The sequence below is a fragment of the Drosophila rhopaloa genome, unplaced genomic scaffold (assembly GCF_018152115.1).
Source record: "Drosophila rhopaloa isolate 14029-0021.01 unplaced genomic scaffold, ASM1815211v1 contig_3, whole genome shotgun sequence".
NCBI lineage: Eukaryota > Metazoa > Arthropoda > Insecta > Diptera > Drosophilidae > Drosophila > Drosophila rhopaloa.
The window spans coordinates 20,370,101-20,392,807 of NW_025335123.1; the positions used below are offsets into that span (position 1 = coordinate 20,370,101).

The window sequence follows — 22,707 nt, forward strand, 5'->3', positions numbered from 1 at the left end:
TTAATTGTGTTAGCGACATGGTTTAAAAACGCATATGATCGGAGGTCTATATCCCAAAGTTAACATAGGAATTTTTAAAGTAAAAATATTCTTGATCAGCATCACTAGGCAAGTCAATCTAGTTTTAATTTTATAAAAATCGGAAGACTATAGCACATATTTCCAAACTGCACTTTTAACCCCATTACTTTTCTTACAAGAATCCGATTTCAAAGTGGCATACATACCTCAAAATGATTGTGGTTTGATTTTCTAAAAAAACTGTGTTTTTAGTTTTTTTTTTAATTTTTGGTAAATTTTTCATCAGTTCTATAAGGGGTTACCTCTTCCAAATTCTCGAAAAATGGCTTTGCAGAAAAGTGACAAAAACCTGCACTTCTAAGCCCATAACTTTTCGTGCAGACATCCGATTTTAAAGTGGCATATCTCTAAATGATTGTGGCTTAATTCTCTAAAAAACTGCGTTCTCAGTTTATTTTTTTATTTTTGGTCGATTTTTCATCATTTCTATAAGGGGTTACCTCTTCCAAATTCCCGAAAAATGGCTTTGCGAAAAAGTGACCAAAAACCTGCACTTCTAAGCCCATAACTTTTCGTACAGACTTCCGATTTTAAAGTGGCATATCTCTAAATGATTGTGGTTTAATTATCTAAAAAACTGCGTTCTCAGTTTATTTTTTAATTTTTGGTCGATTTTTCGTCATTTCTATAAGGGGTTACCTCTTCCAAATTCTCGAAAAATGGCTTTGCAGAAAAGTGACCAAAATCTGCACTTCTAAGCCCATACATTTTCGTACAGACATCCGATTGTGGCATATCTCTAAATGATTGTGGTTTAATTCTCTAAAAAACTGTGTTTTCAGATTAGTTTTAATTTTTGAAAAATGGATTTGCATTCCTATGGGTGTACATCATTTTATCTATGCAGCAATCCGGAATAATTTGTTGCCTTCTTCTTCATCTGCGTAGGCTTTTATATAAATTCGTAAAAATGTTTTCTAACTATTTGAAAATCGCAATAAATATTATTAATAAAGAAGTTGAATAAAAATTGTCATGGGAAATCGATAAAATAATTTTTGTTAGAGTTCACATTTCTAAAATAGTTAATTTTTATTAAAATTGGTTTTTGAAGCCCTCCTCCTTTCTTGTTTTTGTTTACTTTATTTTACAATATATCATGGAACTAAAAAATAAACATCTATGAAAATTAATATTCAAGTTCTCAATAATATCAATATTTTTTCCTTTTCATTACCAAGAGTGTTGACCAAATGCAAATAAAGTTTCTTACTTGTTTTATTAACAAATTATTAAAAAACAAACAATTTTATTTTCGAAGTAGTTGGTACTTTTTTTTATTCAAAAACATCGATTGTTTTCTTTAATGATGGGACAATCACCGCTCATGACACTGTAGTGTGTTTTGGATTGAGAGCCGCCTGGTCACACCACTTGGCATTTACACAAAATAACTATAAATTTCGGGTTGTTGTTCTTTTTCGTTCGGTTACATAGCACGCTAAATAAGTACCCGAAAGGTAAATACGATCAGCTGAACAGCAGGTGATAATGCGGGCAATATTTAATAAAGCGGTCGGCAGGCGAACAAAATCGCGTGGCCAGAAAAAATCAGGGCCACCTGAAAACGATCGAAGAGCGATAACAAGATAAAAAAATGTACTGGCGTGTACAGTGAAAACCAGAAAAATAGAAAATGCTAGTTAAACAGTGAGAAAACATGACGCATTGTTTGCATTTGTATAGATATCCGTGCGTGTGTGCGCGGGCTTCTCAGTGTGCGTGTGTGTGTGGGTAGTAAAATATGCGTTAATTAACCAATTTTACAGGAGATAAAAAATTAGTTTTTTTTCAGCAATGCGTAATGTGCTCGAAATAAACAAAAACAAAATAAAACATTCATTTCATCAGCAGCGCACGCACACAATTGTACCATATCGCCTATCGATATTTACCGATTATTGATGTCGAACATATGCAATAGCACCGTTTTCCTGTTTTCCCCGTAAAAAATAAATTGTGTAATAGTTTTTTTTCCCGGAAAAACATGAAAATATGCAGCGAGTGTGGGTTTAATTAGCCGCCCCATCCATTTCCCCCGCCCCTGATTTTCTTTATATTTTTTCTTCTTTTCTGTATGTTCATTTGCATGCAATTTGAATCCAGTCTAGAGATCGGAGCGCTTTGAGTTTTTGGGATCTGCATATCTATACATACATATGTACATATGAATGTCCATATATAAGACTGGATAACTGAAAAGCGTAAAGTTGCGCACGTCAAAGTGTACTTTCTATTTCTAATGACGAAAATGTATTAAAAGTACAACAATATCGTTAACATTAATATTATACTTTTTATTTACCATCCAAAAATTCAAATTATAATACTAATAACTAATGCATATAAAATATAATTGCAATTAAGACCCTGATACCTTTTTTAATCATTATTTCTTTATTTTTTACGTGAGTGGGATTCCCTCAAAAATTCGCCCTCAAACTTAATTGCTAATTATTAAAATACTTAATTGCTACACACCTAGCTTAACTGAACTTTACATTTATAACCAGTGTTCATCTATACTTTTGAAATATATAATAATTAAATAAAATTGATTGCTTCAGAGCAGCTACTTTTTAAGGGCCCCCAATGAACACCAAATCATTAAACAAATAAGCTGCCTATAAATTGTTAACCAAAATTAGATTTCTGTGGACTATTAATATGTGTATGGAATGATTTTTTTTTTTAATTGCACAAATATTTTAATTATTTCCTATGCTCGAAGCAGAAGCTAAATAACAATTAGCTTAAGTTTTGATTAATTAAAAATTCAATTTAAGCTTAGTTAAATATTTAAAAGGCTGATTTTTAATATAAAATTAAAAATTTCTTTGTTAGAAAGCTGATATTTTGTATATACAGTTTTTGTTTACCTTTATATATTAAACCAATGAAACATTTGTAATATCATCTATACATTACTGATATTTTCTCCATTGCAGTTAGAGATCAGCCGATTCCAGAATGCTTTCGCTGCAGAACCAACGGCAACCGAAGACCACCGCCCTGGTGGACGATTACGAGATCTCGGACACGGTTCTGGGACTAGGGATCAACGGGAAGGTGGTGCAGTGCACCCACCGCCGCACCAAACAGAACTATGCCCTCAAGGTGCTACTGGATAATGAGAAGGCCCGTCGCGAAGTGGATCTCCATTGGCGGGTCAGCGGATGCCGGCACATTGTGAACATTATCGATGTCTACGAGAACACTTATAGCGGCAGGAAATGCCTGTTGGTGGTCATGGAGTGCATGGAGGGCGGTGAGCTGTTCCAGCGCATTCAGGATAAGGCGGATGGGGCATTTACCGAACGCGAGGCGGCCCAAATAATGCACGAGATCTGCGCGGCGATAGACTATCTGCACAGTCGCGATATCGCGCATCGCGACCTGAAGCCGGAGAACTTGCTGTACACCACCTCGCAGCCGAATGCGACCCTCAAGCTGACGGACTTTGGCTTCGCCAAGGAGACATTCACCAATGACACGCTGCAGACGCCCTGCTACACTCCTTATTACGTGGGTGAGTGCTTCTCTATGGGATTATTCACCAGTTCCTAGTTTTGAAGCATGTCAATTACCGCCTTAGTCACGAAAAATAGCTTGTCGATTGTTCAAATCCGCTGATCACTTATTTAGATGTGTACAGTGTAATTTTTAGGCCGGAAATTGTATGACTCTAATATGATTTATATTTAACTGATAGTAACATTTGAAATAGGTACAATACAATGTCACTCAGCTAACTAGCGTTTTTAAATCACCAGAGATTCTTTCTGTGCCAACCTCGTTACATAATTTATTGGGCGAACTTTCCTTTAGTTTCTCTAATTTTATTCAGCCTTGTTCTCAATCCCACTTGCGAAAGAGTTGTTTGAAAGTTGCACCGTGCGACCTACTTGATTTGCAAGAAATCTTAAGGAGATTGCTGATAAGCTTATAAAATAGTTTATTTGTTTTTAAGTACTGTTTTTTTGGACACCGCATACAACAATATATTTAGACAATTATTTCATGTATTGTTTAAACATACCTTAAGTCACGTCTTTTAATTCAAATAAAATTAAGAAGAATAAACCTTAGCTACTTAGCTTTATAGCTGATGGTGAATTACTTTCCAAATGTTCCCATTTTAATTTATGTTTAAGCTAACATTAAATGGTGCTCTCTGAATGTTCTCTAATCATGCATTTATTGCAGCTCCCGAGGTTTTGGGTCCGGAAAAATACGACAAGAGCTGTGACATCTGGTCGCTGGGCGTGGTGATGTACATAATTATGTGCGGATTCCCGCCGTTCTACAGCAACCACGGCCTGGCCATTTCACCGGGCATGAAGAAGCGCATCCGCACCGGCCAGTACGACTTTCCAGATCCGGAGTGGACGAATGTGAGCCCGGCGGCCAAAGATCTGATCAAGGGCATGCTGAATGTGGATCCCAGCAAGCGTTTACGCATCCAGGATGTGATCCGCAACAAGTGGATCGCTCAGTTCAATGCCGTTCCACAGACGCCACTTTGCACGGGTCGGATGCTCAAGGAGGGCGAGGAAACTTGGCCGGAAGTGCAGGAGGAGATGACGCGCTCCCTGGCCACCATGCGCGTGGACTACGATCAGGTGGGTCTCTTTTCATGATGGGATTTAGGCAGAGCTATAGAGATAATTTTAATTCAGGATATTATTAATAGTTAGTTTTCAATCAATAAAAGTACGCCATAGCCTGGAATTAAACGTGTTGCTCTACAAAATGGCATATAAGTATTTTACATATTAATTGATTGCCGAAAAAACAGCAATGAAGATTTAACTTGATTTCTTTTATTACATAACATAACTCATTGGCTTTTAATAATCTATTGTGTGCAATCGTTGCAGTTCACTTGTTTATATATTAAGATAATAGATCTCAATTGATATATGCTTTAGCAATTTGCAAGTATACTTTCTCGTTTCTCTCTTTTGTTTTTAATCGTGACTTCTAAAGTCACTAATTAACAAACTAACAAGGAAATCGGAGGTTAATGCGCCTAGAATAATTAATACGTGAGCCCTGTTTCACTGTTTATTCCAACAAATTGAAAAACTTATTTATAAAATGAATTAAATGGTTATAATTTTTCATACAAATTTCTATGCAATCTATAAAACAATCATTTTCAAAATAATTAATAATATTAAAAGAAAATCCCACAAAATAGTAAATTATATGTGCTTTCTTTAAATATTTATTTATAAAACGTATTATTCCTAATTTCTAGATGCAAATCAAGGCGCTGGACAAGTCGAACAATCCGCTGCTGACGAAGCGCAGGAAAAAGATCGAGGAGATATATGCGGGCAATGCGACACGCAACTAAACGATAAAGCCAGAGCAACCAACACGGCCAATCCCGGAGTGAGATGGGCAGGAAACGTAGGATGGGTGAACCATCGGTTTAACACTTAAGCGGAAAAGTTGTACAATGCTTTACAAAAAACGATAACTACTACTATATACTACGACGACAGCAACAACTGCTATTAACTACTACGATAACAACAACCTCTACAAAACAACTACTCCATGTTATGTTACGTTTCGTTTTCTTATTCTTTTTGTCCATTATCTATGTATAATCCATTTCCGGTAAAAGGTTCTTAGGGTATTTTGTAGTCTGAAAAGTGCTCTTTTGTAAAAGAAACTAAATGCGTAAAAATAACGAACTTAAGAAAAGCCAAGAGCAAGCCTAGCTAGCCAGCCGAATTTTCAATATGCCTCGGTATCGCGTGAAAATGTTCCGTTTTCGACTTTTTAAAACGTGTAATTTGTAACCGACTTTTTTTTTGATTATAATTATATATGTATATGAATAATCGTGTGTATATGTATGTATGGTATATGTGAAAGGAAAAAAAACAAACAACAAACAATTATACAGCCAGTTGACGTTAGCATTAAACTGCGAAAAATTCAGTGTTGGTTATAACTTTTATTTGCTGACTCTGCAAGCGATATACCATTTTACCGTATAGCGTATTTGTAGTCTATAAACAACAAAATCCCCCAAAATAAATATAAAAAACTAAAGCTTATTTTACTATGATTAAAAGGAATCGATTTTTGTTTCAATACTAATACGGGAAATGAAAAACAATTATACGATATTTTGATATGTCATGCCTTAGAAAGAGATGCATATAAATATTTACATTGTGTTAGATTTATAAATCTTTATGATATACAGTGGTGCTCATAGACTTAAGCCACCGCCACTACCATAAACTGTTTTCTTAATAACTTTTTTGAACATAATTATTTCGGCCCGAAATTTTTACATTTTACAAAACTGTTATTTAAGCAGCTGATCACATAAAAAATTACAAGTAGGAATTCGGGGGTTCCCAAAAAATTGACTAAATGTCAAAAAGCAGTGTTACGCTCTGCTCATATACTTATGCCACCTTGAGCTAAAATCGTCAAACTTGTGTTTTTTCCGGGAAAGCTGTGCTAGTTATTTTATAAACTAAAATATTGAATACTAAATACGTTTCCCAAAACAATTTGACCGCTATGGCTAAAAATAAAAATACAAATCCGGCCGAAAGAAAGCTAATATGGAAATATTACGAAAAAAACACAAGTATTCTACAAATTTGTAAGACTTTAAATTTTTCACGTGGCAAAGTCAGAAATGCCATTGCATTTTATAAAAAAACATGGTACCTGGGAAAATATTCCACGTGAAAGGCCCAGAAAAACCACTTTAAACGACGATAGACGGATCGCCAAAATCAGTACAGCCGATCCGTTCTTGACTTCGACGCAAATCAGAGGTCAAATGGTGGCAGATTATGGCGTGCATGTGTCAGCTCAGACCATAAGAAGACGGCTAAATGAATTCGGGTTATATGGACGCATTGCCCAAAAAAAACCATTGCTGTCCATTCAAAATGTTAAAAAGCGCCTTCAATTCGCCAGAGAGCATATTCAAAAAGGTCCCAATTTTTGGAACATGATTGTTTGGAGCGACGAATACAAGTTTAATGTCCTTGGGAGTGATGGTAAACCATATGTACGATGTCCTCCCAACAAACAATTGGACCCCAAATACACGAAGAAGACCGTTAAACATGGTGGCGCTTCGATTTTGGTCTGGGGCTGTTTCACCGCATCGGGCGTAGGTCCCCTAGTGAAGATAGAAGGCATTATGAACGGCGAAATGTACAGGGACATCCTTATTAACAATTTATCCGGAGAATATGCCGATAATTTGCCACTTGCCTGGATATTTCAACAGGACGACGACCCGAAGCACACCAGCAAGATAGTCAAGTCGTGGCTTAACCAAGAGGCAATCAATGTTTTGCAATGGCCATCGCAGAGCCCCGACTTGAACCCTATAGAAAACTTGTGGGGAATTCTTAAACAAGTCGTTGGCCAAAAAAAACCAGCAAATAAAAAGGATTTGTGGCGAATTTTGCAAGAAGAGTGGAAGAAAATCACCCCTCAACAGTGCGCACGTCTTGTGGATTCAATGCCAAAGCGTTGCTCCTCTGTTCTTAAGCAGAAAGGTCATCCCACTCAGTATTAAAGTAAATTTATAAAAAGTATAAGGAATATTGGGCAAATTTTAACTTTTTCAACCATTTTTTCCAGGTGGCTTAAGTATGTGAGCAGGACATTTTGGAGATGGTCTCAGTTTTTTTTAGTTTTTCGTTGAATATATATTTTTATAACTTGGTTGTTCTTCTATTTGAACACTGATATATAGAACTAATGTGACAACAAAAATTGGAGCTGTGAAATAAAAACTTTAAAAACGTTTAAATTCTTGGTTGAAGTCTTGTGGCTTAAGTCTATGAGCACCACTGTATTACTTTTTTTATCCCTGTCCCTGTTTAATTTGACCCAATAACTAGCATCCTTTTACTTCAATTTCGTAGTGGTAATTTCAATTAACATATATTTAATTGATAAATATTTTGAACTATTTTCTTGTTAGCTATTTCTACGATTTTGATGGAATTCCTAGAGTCCGAAACTTAACCCAATAAAATCTGATTTTAAAGTGTAACACCTGTAAAAGATAGATGTTTAGACAAACCGCCGAGTGTACCAACGAAAACTCCATTTGTTTCAACTTTTGCAGTGTCATTTATTTTCCATATCCATGATCAACAGTGCTTCGACATACGCATGCTGGCATATGTACCATATATATCATCAACTTTTCGTGTGGGTGCGGAATAACCAGGGGTTTTGGGGGCGGGGCGTGGGTAAATGGGGAGGAGGTGGTTGCAAATAACAATTTGCCAACAGAGTGGGGCTCACACAATTTCGAGACCCCGCTTTCCGAACCCGGCTAAAGGCTACGACTAAGACAATAGTTAACATTCACGCTCATCCATCGTCATGCTATAACTACAGATTTGTTAGTGCTTCGGCTTTTCCTTTTTTTTTTTGTTCGTTAGTGTCTCATAAGGTTCGTATTGTGGTTCTTGTGTGGTTTACTCCGTCGTTTTCTCTTTTTTTTTTTGTGTTTTTCACGTTACCTTGACGTACTTTCAACTGCGTGTTATATCAATTTACAAAATATGTGACAGAAAATTCGCTTAGAAAAATACATTTGGTTTGCTTTGCTTCCTGTCCTCGATTTCCTTAGTTATTTCGCTTGTAGTGTTTGTATTTGTAGTTTGCTGTAGTTTGTGTGTGCTCCGATGCTGTTTTGCTAGCCTTAATTTTAGTCTAATGGCAGATATCGAGATTCACCGTGGTTCCGGGCTCCCCCCGCTAATAGTTGAACTTTAAATTCCTGCATTTGTTTCCAATCCTCCTGGCTGTCCTTCGTCCATCTGTGATTACTACATCCATTTCAACGATCTTTCCACTTTAGCTATAGTTTTGTAAACTGAAGGTACATTTTTCAACAATCTCCCGATCCTTGTTTGATCCTCTCGATCCCTTAGATCCCGATTTCTCTGTCTAGAGGAAGCTGTCGCAGCTGTTCTCCGCCTCGCTATTGGAGCAGTCCATGGCGGGCAGGGAAACGCCGCGTCGATAGAGCCACTGCCTCTGCTGATGTTGCTGGTGATGGTGGTGATGATTGTACCCATGGCCAGCTCCCGGCTCGCAGCTGGAACTCGAGCTGCTCCCACTGCTGGAAGTGCTCTGGCCACTGGGACTCATGTGGCTGCCACGTCGTCTGGCGGACGACGTCGTGTCCGGCGGAGCGACGGCATTCAGGCGCGGGAAGTACTTGTACATCTCCAGCAGATTGCCCAGTTTAACGTGCGGCTTGTACTCCACATCCTCCAGCGACTGAGCTGCCGAGCTGCTGTTGCTCAGTGGCGTCCAGAAGGTGAGACCCAGTTGGGCCAAGTGGCCACCCTAAAAACAGCAAGGACATTTGAATTGATTATAAATTCAGCAATAATTTAAAATTAATCCTTTTCTCTCTTAAGTATTACATTTGCCTAAGGCACAGTAAAACAATAAAAACAATTGCTTTTGAGCTAAATTGCAAATATTCAAAATTACAATTGATATTTTAACAAGTTTAAGTTTAACATAACACATTAGAAGCAAAAATGTTTCATATCAAAAACGATATTTAAAATGTAGTTAACCAATTTGACTAAAAAAATGACCTTTTAGGCTTTTAAATGAAAATATTTAAATGCCTAGGTATTTTGTGTATATTTGTTTTCATAAAGCCAATAGAACGTTGACCCACCTTGATGTCGGTCTCCAGTTTGTCGCCGATCATGGCGCACTGCTGCGGTTTAACTTTAAGGAAGTTGCAGGCGGCATAGAATATCTCCGGATGCGGCTTCTCCCACGGCAGATCCGATGAGACCAGGACCAAGTCGAAGTAGCCGCACACATGCAGCTTGGACACCTTCTCCCACTGGGCATTCGATGGTCCGTTCGTGATGAGGGCCAGGGCATAGCCCGCCTGGCGCATCCGCAGCAGCAGCTGCACATAGTCCGCCGGCACGGCCAGATAGCGATACCGCAACTTCAACCACTGCGGATAGATCTGCTCCGCCAGGTGCTTGTGGCGCGATGGCAGGGATTCACGCCACAGGTGAGTGCGCCACGTATCCAGCGATGTTTGCGAGTTGTCCGGACAACGGCGGAAGGCCTTTAGGAAATTCTGGGTGGACTGAGCGGCGTCATCTTTGCTGAACTGGTACTGACTCTCCAAAACGTCCGCGAGCTGGGAATTGGATGGGGAAAAACATTAATATATTTAGGATTCCTTTGCTGCCCTGAAGTTTTTCAAGAAATATAAAATACTTCATTCCTAATAATGTAAGAGATTAAATACAGTACAGTGCATTTTATAAAGACTAGATAAGTAAAAAACTGTGAATCAAAACCAATGAGTACTTCGTTTTAAACTATGACTCCATTTAAATGACTAGTAATGCAACAATCAATTCAATCTTAACAGCGAAAATAAAACAAAGATATTTTAAATGTTTTAACAAAAAAAGTTTATTTTTGGGGTTGACACATATATTCTTATAGAATGATTCATTTAGAAAATAAATTCGATTTCGCTATTTTCTAAGCATTAACACTAATGTTATAACTTTGATGTTCAGAGATATTTAATAATACGTAAATCGAAACCATTACGTCCATAAAGAGCGTCGGTTTGTTCAATCATCCGATCGAATCGAAGCCAATTGGTTAATCGTAAGTAATGCCGTAATCGTTAGCCCTATCAGTGCATTGATCATCAAACTGCAATTGCCGCCGATACACATGTCATATATTATATACTCCGTGTATAACTGCACAGTCATGGGCGCAATGATAGCTCGGAAATTTCCATTAGTTATCTTTTTTCCGGCTAACAATTATGGGTAAATACAGTTCTATTTAATCGTATTATTTCCCCACTAAGTTTATGGAAATCGAAATAAAAGTCATTGTAAAACCAGCAAGTTCAGTATGATCAGCAAACATTTTATACTATCCTAAAAAATACACGCTACGTAATGATAGGTTGGAAAATGTTAATATGTAGGTTCCCTCTGATAATAATTTAAAACAACTGAATAAAGAAAACGCCTAATAACCATGACTTTATTTAGGGTCTAAACAGAGCATGTTAAAACACAAATGTGATAATGAAGTTAACTATCTTTATTAGCACAGCTTAAAATATTATTTAATTATCAGGAATGCAAAAAATAAGTACGAAAATGTACGTGACATACTCAAAGTTTTAACGAATCACTTTCTTTATTCAAGTTAAGCATTGTTTAAGGTGAAATGGAGATAACAAGATATTTATGGCCAACAGTACCAATATTTTCGCGATTTCGAAAGCTAATACAATGTTTTTGTTTACTGGATTTTACCCTCATTTCTTAATACTTAAGTAAGCTTTTAAGATGCCGTGTCTTTCAAGGATTCTGGGTGCAATTGGTTTTTGGCAATTCACAATATATGAAGTTATAGAAGCTATCCATTTTAAAAGTTAAGTTTCATATTTTGTTTTACTTTTCTAATGCGTTTATATCTATGATATCAAACATTTCTAATTTTTTTTTTGGTTCTATTGGGATTAAAAAAGTAACCCATTGTTTTTAACAAAGTTACAAGACACTCTTAATTGAAAGGTTAAACAAAATGTTTAAAATTTTTTTTTTTGTTAAAAAGCTCTCTAATTCAAACCTATAGATTTGTAAGTGAAATTTGGTGAGTTGGCACTCAAAGATTTTAACTAAGAAGCTATTTGAGTTCGTATTATTTGTTATTATAGCTTTGATGTCAATAACCTCCTAAAGTTCATTACACTTGATTTAAATTTTTTGGCTTCCATTACGGGGATTTTAAAATGTTTCCTGTATTATGACGACAACTTCCTAAAGTACATACATATGCCTTTATGTTTAGGATATATTTATTTAATCATTAAATACATTTCACATTTTTGCGACCTATTCCTAATGATATATTGAACCAATAATAAAGTTTAGAGATTTAAACCTCATTTCTTCAATTCATTTTGAAAGAGGGACTTTTAAAAGTCAAATGTAAATTAGGTGACTTAAACCAAATGATGATTTCGTATTTTGGTTTTATCATGCCGATAACCTTCTCGAGTGCATATACCCGTGGTTATATTTAAGTCAAGACCTTGTAGAGTGCACTAAGTGTTTTTTGGGGTGGGGTTTGGTGGGGAAATGGGACGTAACGTAACGGAACGGAACGAGACGCAAATAAACAATCGAATTTCGGGCGCGTGCTATCAGCTGAGCGTCCGGGTTATGGTTTCTCGACTACGTAACACAACAGGCGGCGGGCTGCAGTGGAAAATTTCTAGCTGTGCTGCGCACTTTCACCCCCCAAAAAAAAGGCAAAAAAGGGGGCAGCAGCGGCGGTTAAGAGTAGTCGCTCACCTTTCTGATAGCCTTCAAATCGCCGGCCCGTGTCGGAATTAACGTGTTGTCCAGGTCAAAGTAAAAGGCGCTGATTTTCGCACATGTCGCATCGAAATGTGAGGCTGTCGATAGCTTGCCGCAATTAAGTTTGCTAGCTGCCATGGGAGTCACAGCGCGGGGGGCGTGGGTAATACCGGGGAGCGGGGCGGGCAAGAAATAAGAAGGAAAACTTCAAAGTTGAATTGAATCCGCCAGCGGATTTCGTTTTGAAATTGGCGCCAAAGACACGAAACTGCAGTGTGCTGCAGTATTCTTTTTTTTTTAAGCGGACTGAAAAAGTTTCCGCGCGCGGCGGAGTTAAAAAGGCAACTGAATCGAAAAGAAAAAAATAAAAACGGAACGGGAGCGGTCGCGGTCGCTCTAAGGTCGCCAGAGGGGGGCGGGGGAGCGGAACAGGTGTGTGAATGTGTGTGTGTAGAGTGAGAGCGGAGCAGCGACTGAAAGAAAGTGCGAGCGCGCATGGGAAAACAGTGCCAACGAAAAGTCAACGCACGGCGAGCAGTGTGGCCAGACGCGTGGGCATAACATAACTGATTAAGCTAAAAAACAAGAAAAAGAACAATAAAACACTAAAATGTATGAGTTTTATTAATAAATAATAATGAGAAAGGATCATATAAAAGGATAATGTCATCCCCAAAAACAAAGAATTAAAGTTTATTGAATAAACTTGATTCTTTAACTTTTTAAAAATCTTTGACTTAGACAATTGGGGCACATGTGCTTTTAAGGGGCATATAATTTTAGACGTCACTGTGCGCAGCATGCCAAGTGCTTTTTACCGTGAGAGCGAAAGAGAGCAGGCGACCTCGCGCAGAGTTGTCTCTATGCGCCGTTGGTCAAGCGTGCGAGAGAACGAGAGCATTGCCTGCTCTCCACTCAAATGTACACTAATTAATGCATCTAAATTTTCTTGTTGCTAGGCATTTAGTTTATAAATAATAAGAAAAATATAAGAAAACAGTCCTTTGTTTGCCAAGATTTATTTAATTTATACATCCCGGAGCTTTGCAACACTGACTGTGGTATTAATCGATAGCGTGCGATAGTTATTAGGTGGCAACGCTGCATCATTTATTCAACCAGGTGGCAAGAGATTGACTTAGCCCACGGAATTCTTGCATTTTTCTGTTTATTTAGTTTTTGTGGTCGTTTTTTGCCGTTTTAAAGATGAACAAGGTGGAGCCAGCTGTAGAGTTTTTTGGGCCAGGTAAGTGAAGCTTAAAAACCATTGGGAACCCTTATTAAATAGTGTTTTTCTTGCAGAAACCGTTCTGAAAGCGGACGAGGAAGTGGCCGAGGCTTCGGCGTCCGCAAGGAGCAGGCTATCCGCCGAAGACGACAAGTCGGAGGACAAGAAGAAGCCGGATACGCCGGAAGACGAACTCATCTCCATGGAAACGCTGCGCGCCTCGCCTGTCCAGTGGCCGGAGCGATGTGAGTGTAAAAGACGTGTGGTACCCCACACTTGTTCCTATTTTAAACCTTATTTTTTCGGTGTTTCAGTTCCTGGTATGGATGAGTTCCTCACCATGAGCGATACGCCCATCTACACGCGAACCACGGACTATGCCAACAACCTGACCACCGAGGATACGGCCAAGATCAATCGTGAGTAACCCCCTAGTCCAAGTAAACATTGTATAGGGGCAAGCATAGATGGCACTCAACTCATAGAATGAGTTTTATATATAGGTTTGGGTTTGTTTCCATACAAATATAATAATATACTGTTTTGGTTTAATTGTGATCTATATCGTTTTCTATATTATTTACTCAAAAACCTAAACTATATACTATATTTTAATCTTGGAGTCTACAAATATATAATACATATATAATATAAATTAATTAGATAGTTTTTTCTTGTTTAGTCAGAAGTCAATTTGGACAATATTTAAATAATAGTTTTGTTCTCTTATTCAGAACTATCCCAACTCACTCCCGAGGAGCTGATAGAAAAGATAAAATCGATGCATGACGAGATCTATCAGTTGGGACTCCGTGAGGCCAAGGAGATGACTCGCGGGAAGCTGCTGGGCATCTTCGATCGGGAACGCATTCCCAAGCGGCAGCCATGAGCTCGGATCATCTCATCCCAGTTAAATGGGACTGCCGAGGATCTCGACGATGTGTAATTAAGAATTTAGCCGTAGTTTAATTGTACATAAAGATATTTTTTATAGTAAGTAATGCGCGATGAGAATGTATCACAATTTTATAAAGATAAATAGGCTTTTGAACAGTAACTAACGTTTATTTCCATTAAAGCATTTTGGTTCCTACGTCGACAGTACAGTGGTTGTATTACAGATACATTTGAGGAGTCGGAGGAGAGATGAAGTTAGAAACGTTGCGAGTGGACCTGTGGAGGAGGAAAAGGAGGACGAGGAGTGGTGGAGAAGGCACAGTAGATTTCGCTATGCAGGGAATTTAACGCAACAAATAACTCTGTCTATTTGGGGGAGGATGGATCGGTTTTTACGTTCGCCTAAAAGGAGTAATCCAAGAACTATTTATGGCAGTTTATACTGTTTATACAATGCCTGATTATACAATAAATTTAATAGCATTTCTTATGAAAAGTACCCAATAAATTTAAATACCCAATGAATTTAAATTGACATTTTCATTGATTAATTTGTTAAAATGAAAAGAATGCGAATATTGTAATAACTCATCATGGTTCTTTGTGACATATTATTTGCTTAAAAATTTAAGGAGTTATATATAAATATAAATAAATCTGTGTCTTTAAATAATAGTTTTGGCCGCAAGAATGGTAATACATATACATATATGTTAATAAATCAAATTTGGCAAATATTAGGCATGTTAACGATTGTATCTGCTCTGATTTAAGGATAGTTCCAAGCTTTAACTTGTAAACAGTGTAAATTAACTGCGTCACCGTTTACAACCAGCCTAACGTATTTTACCCTTTCCGTGATCCATCAAAATGTGGTGAGTTGTGTTGGTGCAGGGGGTGTGCTTATATCCTGTATTCCGTGACATATATCCTGTATCGATTCCCACTACTACTCCTGCCATTGCATTCCGAATCGCTGCTCGAAGGTGATTCGATTAAAGACACCCGCATCGGCCAGCTGCAAAGGATCGGTGTAGTACGCAAAACGCCTTATATCCAGCATGGCCAGATCGAACATCTGCTTCCAGCTGGTCAAATCCGTGACGCTCATATGGATCGGCAGCTGGGGATCCGGTATGTCGATGGCCGCCTGCAACCGATCAATAGCCTCGGCAATTGGTCCCACCGACAGGTTGACCCAATATTCCGCCGGAAAACGCTTGTTCTCACAGAACGGCGCTCCCTTTCGCATGATGAAGACCAGCATGAGGATCTCATAGCGCTCGGAGCTCTCGTAGAATCGCTTGGTCCGGGTCTTCTCCACGAAATCGATGAGTAGGATCAGCGGAGTGTAGTTCTGGAGGTGCATCAGTAGCTCCCGATCGGTCCAAAGGTAACGACCGCCGCCCTTAACGGTCAATAGGCTCATATTGCTGGCGAGTTGTTGATGTTGCTGCTGTTGGTGGTGTTGTTGGTGTTGCTGTTGTTGGTGGTGTTGCTGCTGTTGGTGGTGTTGCTGCTGTTGGTGTTGCTGATGCTGCTGATGTTGCTGCTGCTGCTGATGTTGCTGTTGCTGCTGCTGCTGCTGGTGAATGCCGCCGGCGGCTGGAGCTGGAGTTCCGGTGCTCGATGCCACCTGGCTGGGCATGGCGACCACAATGCCCGTCTGTCTCTGGCAGCCAATCTCCTCCACCATGTGCGATGCGCTGCACGATGCACGACAAAATGCAATTAAGGCAAGTGCCTAAACCAGGCCAAGGTCGTTGCGTAGGCTAACAACCAACACCCACCCACCCTTGTTACTTGTTGCAAATAGCAAACGGCTTTGGGAAAATGCAATCAACTTACTGCGTGCCCCAATCAAAGCGGCGTAAATTAGACGAGGCGGATGAATTCAGCGGGTATTTGCGGGTCAGGAATTGGACTCCTACTCGGATCGGGGTATGGCTTTGGCCCCCTAGAAGCTATTGCTATCACCTCCTCCAGAAGCTCTGCGTGAGTGCCGTGCGCCCTGGACGATTGTTGCCACGCGAGTGCGAGTGCCGTGCCTCCCAAGTCCGAAGTCGTAGCAACTCGGACCCGACCTGCATTCTCGCTGCACTCGGTCTCGTTTTTGGGACTCGGACTCGGACTCGGTTGCGAAAACCGATGGGGATGTGCATACAGTGCATTAGAGGGACTCGGCTCGGCCCGTTTGGCAATGAACTTATTGGATGCGCTCTGCGTTGGCTGCACTTCACAGATTTGTTGCCAAGCCAACCGACAACTGACTCAAACATATATCTTAGGGACGAGATAATAAATGAACTTCAAAAGTAATTATTTTCAGCTAATAAAAATGTATGCAAATCCGGTCTTATTAATACTTTCAAAAAGGCCAGAAAGCAATAAAATGCCAATTTATCACGAACCCAATAATTGAATTTAACGACTAAATAAAAATAAAATAGTCATGTTATTAGAAAACATCATCAATAATTAAAATGTCAAAAAAATGAGAAACTTTGTTTATTTTATAATTTTAATATAATTTGTATTCCTAATAAACACTTTTATAAAGAAGATTCGTTCCATTAAATTTATAATATTTTAAAATTTTATATAATATATACATCCCCCCAAATATTATACAAAAAATACAGCCAGGTATAAAAACACATATTCAGGCAGATCCGTGGAATGGATTATTTCCGAAACTGTTTTGAATAGTCACCTAAAAGAGGCTCAGGTTCCTAGAGCTTAGCTAACCTCTGATCGAATTCGCCTTTGTGCTCGTTTTTTAGATATTTCCGCATCCCGACAAGCATATAACGCATCTTGGGAGCGGCAAGGACCTCCCAGAGGACAGTCATCAGGGCCTGGAAACTCTCATCCGTTCCACTTTTGTATTCCAAAAGAGCTTTGCCGAAGCGGCGGAATTCATCCTGGTTAACCAAGCTGCGCAGCTGTAAGGTTAGATATATATAATAAAAACTTTAAGAGTAATCGCTAATATATATCCCACCTCCCGAAGAAAATCGGCCCTTGATTCGGGGGCCTCCTTAACCTGCGAACTAATCGGCTCCATCTTGATGTTCTCCACCAGTTTGTAACGCTTCTTGGCCACCTGGCTTGATGTTTCCGGCGGCGTTGGTGAACTTCGTTCCCGCTTATGAATCTTTACCAAGCCAGAGGAACCACTTTTACTATCCATGCAGCAGTTGAAATCGATACTCTGGAATGGGGGAACATGGCCTAAACAACGAGTAAACAGAAAGTAAATGTAGATTCATGGGAATCTCGTGCTTACCGAGACATTCGAGTCGAGACGGCTCATAAAGTCCATGGCATTGGGCGCCGAGCCACCCAGTTTTTGTCCAGCGGCACTGGCATAATCGGCGGGAGACCACGTCTTTATGGAATTGGCCATCTCCACTTTGCTGTAGAGGAAACAAATATTAGCATAAAAGGCAAGCATAAAGAAACAATGACAAAATGTAACTTATAACTTTTTTTTTTTTTTTTTTTTTTAAATTAATTAATTTTAAAAAATTAATTAATCTCCACGTCCGACGGTGCAGACGTGTAAAATTATTTGCCCTGAAGACGGTTGCCGAAGTGCAACCGAAATATATGGGAAATAATAAAAAATAAAAATTAAAAACTTTTATTTAAAACATTTTTCAATTGTTGACCTCGAGCCGGAAAAACTCAAAAAAATTTAAATGTAACTTATAACTTTAGCTTTTAAAATCTGATTGCAAAAGGTTATGCCTTTAAAATGTTGTGGATTTCTTTTATATTAATCTGCACTTTGATTTTTTAATTATTAAAAGTTTTATATAAATTTTTTGGTACCATATAAAAGTACTCAATTAGTTAAAATGAGCTAACAATTCATGATGCAACCATTTTAAGCCTTTTTGGTGACCCCAAACACCTCACTTTTCTTAACTTTAGATATTAGCTAAGACCGATTTCAAAATGGTTTAAAGTGGCATATACGAAATAATTATTAATGATGTTAAATATAATGGTACATACATGGCCCTCTCATTGGCTGCTTTGAAGGTGGCATTGGAGCCCGGCTCCCGTTTGATCTTGGGAATGGCAGCCAGTGGCTCGTCCTCAGTCTTGCAAACCGTTTCCAAAGCTGGCTCTGATTCCCGCTCATCCGGCTGCTTCATCTGTGGAATTCAGGTGGATTCATTTACACCATGAAAGCGGACAAAACACTTTTGAGACTCACGTTGGCCTCGGCGTTCTTGAAAAACTGGCGCAACTCCCTGACGATGGGACCGAAGGGGGAGCACTGCGGCCGGTCGCCCAGGTGGCCCCGGATCCACTTGGACAGCTGCTGCACCTGGGAGGCGTCCTTAAACCGTGAATCGCAGAGCAGAATGGCGCCATAATCGTTGCGATGTCGGATCACACGACCGATGGCCTGATTGACTGCCCGCGTTGCATCCAGATTGTACCACTCCTGGCCACTCAACAGTTGGTTCTCCCGCGTCCTGTTTGCCTCCAAATAGCGCCGTTTCAATATCACCTTTGGATCCTTGAGCGGTGGATAGGGCAGACCCGTGATGATCACAGCGCGGCCGTTGCGATCGGCAAAGTCCAGACCCTCGGAAACTTTCCCTCTACAAACGGCCATGAAAACGGCGCCCTTGGAGTCGCGTATCGCCTGGTAAAACTCCTCCATCGTGCTGGTGAACTGGTCCTTGCTGCGCGGCTCCAGAAAGATCGGTTTCTTGGCCGAGATGTCCGCCCACAATCCACTCGCCTGCCACGCGTCCACGCACTTGTTTAACATGGGATACGAGGGAAAGAAGACCAGGAGACCATCGGGAACTATTCGCGATACATTCAGGATCGTCTGGCCCAGCGAGCTGATGTACTTTGGATTATCACTGCAAAAGGAGGGCAGAAAAAGGTAAATATCTCAAATCTTAACAAAAATATATGTAAGATAGGAAAAATAATACTTTTACATTTTTTTTTAAATCATTTATAAACTATTATCAAAGTACTTTCTTTGCATTTTAAATAATGCACGGTATACAAAAAATTTAACTATTAGTTAAATTGATTATATCGTAAGAAATTCGCCAAAAAAAATTGATGTGATTGGAAAGACAATCTAAATTTATGAAGCTTTGTCATTTTAAAAAGTGAATAGAGTAACTCCACCCATTGTGTATTATTGAATGGCCTTCAAGTGTAAGTAACGCTCACCGGTTCGTGTAGTTGGATATCAATTGCTGACGGTCGGGTCCGGTGCCGATGATCTTGACGTACACCTGCGACTGGTCGACGATGTGCGGATTCTCCAGATGCTGGGCCACCGGAATGGCCAGCTCGGCGATCAGGGGCTTGAGCGGCGCCAGCGTGCCGCTGGTGAGGATTACGCTGCGCACCTGGGTGTTGAGCAGCTGTTCCATGCCGAAGCCCGGATTGAAGCACCAGAAGTTGATGATTTTGGCCATTTTGCTTGAGCTATTTGCGGACGCAATCGTTCCTTTGCTTAGCCAACCCTGTTTATTAACACCCTGCTGCTTGCCCTGTCCCTGCTGCTTGGTCTCCTCCACCTGGACATGCACCTTAAAGCTGGCGTGCACCTTGGTCATCACGTCTTCCTTGTTGGCAAACACAATGGTCAGCAGATCGCTGAGCATCGTAAAGGTGCCGCCCTTCCGGATGCTCATCTGTTGGGAGGCCACCAGGAGGTACTGCACCAGCTTGTCCAGCAGGGATACTATGGTGGCAACGTTGCCGTAGGTAAACTGAAAAGATGGGGAGCTAATTTAAATATTCAATCAAGGTAACTATAAAAGTGACTTTCTCACATTTTGTAAAAAAAAATGTAAGCTTCTTAATCCAATTTTAGATTTGGTTTCCATTCTATACATATTTTCTTTTCAACAATGTGTACAAATGAAAAATAAAAACTTGCGTGGAAGGAAAAAAAACACTAGGGAATTAATTTCAAAATTATTTCTTCAATTCATTTCTCCTTATTAAATAAATAAAAACAAAGGATTAAAATAACCTGTTTCCTATATGATTAAAAAATATTTAACATTTTTTTGTTTAATCAAGATGTAAAATTTTTTAAAAAAATTTTCAACAAAAATATTTAAATTATTTAAACAAACACCCCAATTAAACAAATTTTAAAATTAAGATAAGCCTAAATAACTCTCCGTCATATTGACCTCGAAATCTGTTTTTGAGCTCGACTTACATTCGCCTTGCCGAGCAGCTCATACATCATGGAGGCGGGAAAGGTGGTTCCTTCGCCAACGTTTTCCACCACCACCGCGTCGATGGCCTTCTCCAGTTCGAGCAGCATCTCCTTGAGCAGCGTGAGGTCGTCCAGGGTGAAGTCCTTGGGCTCATCGGCGCCCATATCCTGCGATTCGCCGCTGGCGAAGACCTTCATCACATGGGTTACATCCTCGATGGCCATGGCCACGTCGGAGGACTTGATCTGCACCGAGGCGGACTCCTCGCAGATCTTCTCGATGTTGTGGGCCTCGTCCAGGATGACGATAGTGTTCCCCAGTTCGATTTTGTTGGCCTTGCGAGCCTTGGGATCGAGTAGGTAGTTATAAGGCATAAAGGTAATATCCGCCTGGGCAACCAATTCCCTCGAAGCGAAATAGGGACAGATCTTCAGACGCTGGCCCACCTTGACCAGGTCCTCAATGTCCATGATAGTGGGTCCCCGCAGATCGGGATGATCCTTACGCGACTCCACCCGCGCCTGAAACGAACAGGTCTTGGAGTGCACCCGCAGCTTGCACATATTCGTCTTGTTCGAGTTGCCCTGCTCCTTCATGACCTCCGGATGGATGCACAGCTGATCACGGGAGCCCAAGACCACGGATCGCATGTTAGAGTAGGCCGTCCTCTTGAGTTCCCGCATGGCTTGTGTGAGCTGGGAGTGGGTGCGCGAAGCGTAGATTACCTTGGGAACGCCCCAGTTGTTGGCCCTGGCCATTGTTTTGGCCAATTCGGAGAGATCGGCTCCAGCAGCTCCTCCTAGACCAGGTAAATCGCCCTTCTCCATCTTGACCATCTGATGCTGCTGCTCCGATTGGCGGGTGCGGATCCAGGCCAAGGATGAGCACAGCAGACTCAGGGTTTTACCCGTTCCCGTTGGCGATTCCAGGACTCCATTTGTTCCGTCCCGGAGGCACTGGATCACCTTTTCCATGTACGCCCGCTGCACCGGATACGGCTCGAATGGAAAGTGCACCGGAATGCCGGCGATCTGGCTCTCCGGCATTTTGGCGTGCGAATTTCCGGACTTTTATTTTTATTTACGTGTTAACGCGCCAAAGCGGAGTGAACATGTGTTCAGGGACGATAACGATAGCAACAGCAACGATAGACTTCTATCTCTATCGACAAAGCAAACTGAACTTTTTTTAAATATTTGAAGTAATATAATCACAGATTATTAATAAAATTATAAAATACAAATTTCAAATTGCCAAAAAATAAAAAGAAACGGTGAACTAATTCGAGGCTGTGCCCCCGAATTTACTACTTCAAATTTTTAGGTTCCGTGTATATTGGGTCCCTGATTACGGATAAACCGGTCAAAGTCGGAAAAAACAAGTCTTAAACTGTTGTTTTTTTGTTTAGTTGAAATATGCATTTTATGAGTAATGATTTATTTACGTAAAGTTATTATTTTATGAGGAAAATATGGAAAACGTTCGCCTACTAATGGTCATTTTGAAATAAGCGCTTAAGTAGAATGTTATTTTCATAAACTTAAACAGCCGATAACAGGGTTCGGAAAAACTGGAGTGGTAATGGTGCGACCATTTTTCGAAGTTTAAGTGCTTTTAGCGCAGTAGCTTTTCGACCGTTCCAAAATACCAGTTACTGGAAGGAAAAACATCGATGGTGCCCTGCCAAACATCGATATTATCGATGTTTTGAAAACATTGGCGTTTGTCCCCCTCTAAAGCGCTTTTTAATATTTCTGTCAGGAAAACGTTTTATTTAAACATTTATGTTAGGAAAACTTTGTATTTTAACATAGTGATGGAAAAACATCGATGCTTTGCCAAACATCGATATCACCGATGTCTT

At 39.9% G+C, this 22,707-nt stretch overlaps 5 protein-coding genes across 6 annotated transcripts; 2 read left to right on the plus strand and 3 right to left on the minus strand.

The window, feature by feature from the left end:
• Positions 1-1,415: 1,415 nt before the first annotated feature.
• LOC108046123 (MAP kinase-activated protein kinase 2) lies at positions 1,416-6,179 on the plus strand. Its single transcript, XM_017125691.2, has 4 exons — positions 1,416-1,541; positions 3,030-3,610; positions 4,288-4,703; positions 5,345-6,179. Exons 2-4 carry the CDS (start codon positions 3,052-3,054, stop codon positions 5,441-5,443), a joined length of 1,074 nt encoding a protein of 357 aa, XP_016981180.1. The 5' UTR covers positions 1,416-1,541; positions 3,030-3,051; the 3' UTR covers positions 5,444-6,179.
• A 2,021-nt stretch (positions 6,180-8,200) lies between these two features.
• On the minus strand, positions 8,201-12,841 carry LOC108046125 (N-acylneuraminate-9-phosphatase). Its single transcript, XM_017125692.2, has 3 exons — positions 12,486-12,841; positions 9,800-10,285; positions 8,201-9,453 (listed from the first exon to the last, which is right to left on the minus strand). Exons 1-3 carry the CDS (start codon positions 12,627-12,629, stop codon positions 9,049-9,051), a joined length of 1,035 nt encoding a protein of 344 aa, XP_016981181.1. The 5' UTR covers positions 12,630-12,841; the 3' UTR covers positions 8,201-9,048.
• Positions 12,842-13,584: 743 nt separating this feature from the next.
• Positions 13,585-15,291, plus strand: LOC108046086 (protein lin-52 homolog). Of its 2 annotated transcripts, XR_001769372.2 has the most exons (5): positions 13,585-13,737; positions 13,794-13,964; positions 14,034-14,138; positions 14,454-14,712; positions 14,799-15,291. XR_001769372.2 is itself a non-coding variant. In XM_017125640.2 (4 exons), the coding sequence occupies exons 1-4, from the start codon at positions 13,698-13,700 to the stop codon at positions 14,606-14,608; spliced, it is 471 nt and encodes a 156-aa protein (XP_016981129.1). In that variant the 5' UTR covers positions 13,585-13,697; the 3' UTR covers positions 14,609-14,776. The 2 variants fall into 2 exon arrangements, 1 of the variants encoding a protein (XP_016981129.1); XM_017125640.2 differs by lacking the exon at positions 14,799-15,291 and having other exon boundaries at positions 14,454-14,776.
• A 121-nt stretch (positions 15,292-15,412) lies between these two features.
• LOC108046085 (general transcriptional corepressor trfA) lies at positions 15,413-16,625 on the minus strand. Its single transcript, XM_017125639.2, has 2 exons — positions 16,465-16,625; positions 15,413-16,322 (listed from the first exon to the last, which is right to left on the minus strand). The coding sequence occupies exon 2, from the start codon at positions 16,310-16,312 to the stop codon at positions 15,566-15,568; it is 747 nt and encodes a 248-aa protein (XP_016981128.1). The 5' UTR covers positions 16,313-16,322; positions 16,465-16,625; the 3' UTR covers positions 15,413-15,565.
• Positions 16,626-17,094: 469 nt separating this feature from the next.
• On the minus strand, positions 17,095-21,955 carry LOC108046151 (regulator of telomere elongation helicase 1 homolog). The gene is made up of 7 exons (XM_017125725.2): positions 20,843-21,955; positions 19,834-20,381; positions 18,845-19,508; positions 18,640-18,782; positions 17,906-18,035; positions 17,621-17,830; positions 17,095-17,561 (listed from the first exon to the last, which is right to left on the minus strand). Exons 1-7 carry the CDS (start codon positions 21,887-21,889, stop codon positions 17,349-17,351), a joined length of 2,955 nt encoding a protein of 984 aa, XP_016981214.1. The 5' UTR covers positions 21,890-21,955; the 3' UTR covers positions 17,095-17,348.
• Positions 21,956-22,707: the final 752 nt, after the last annotated feature.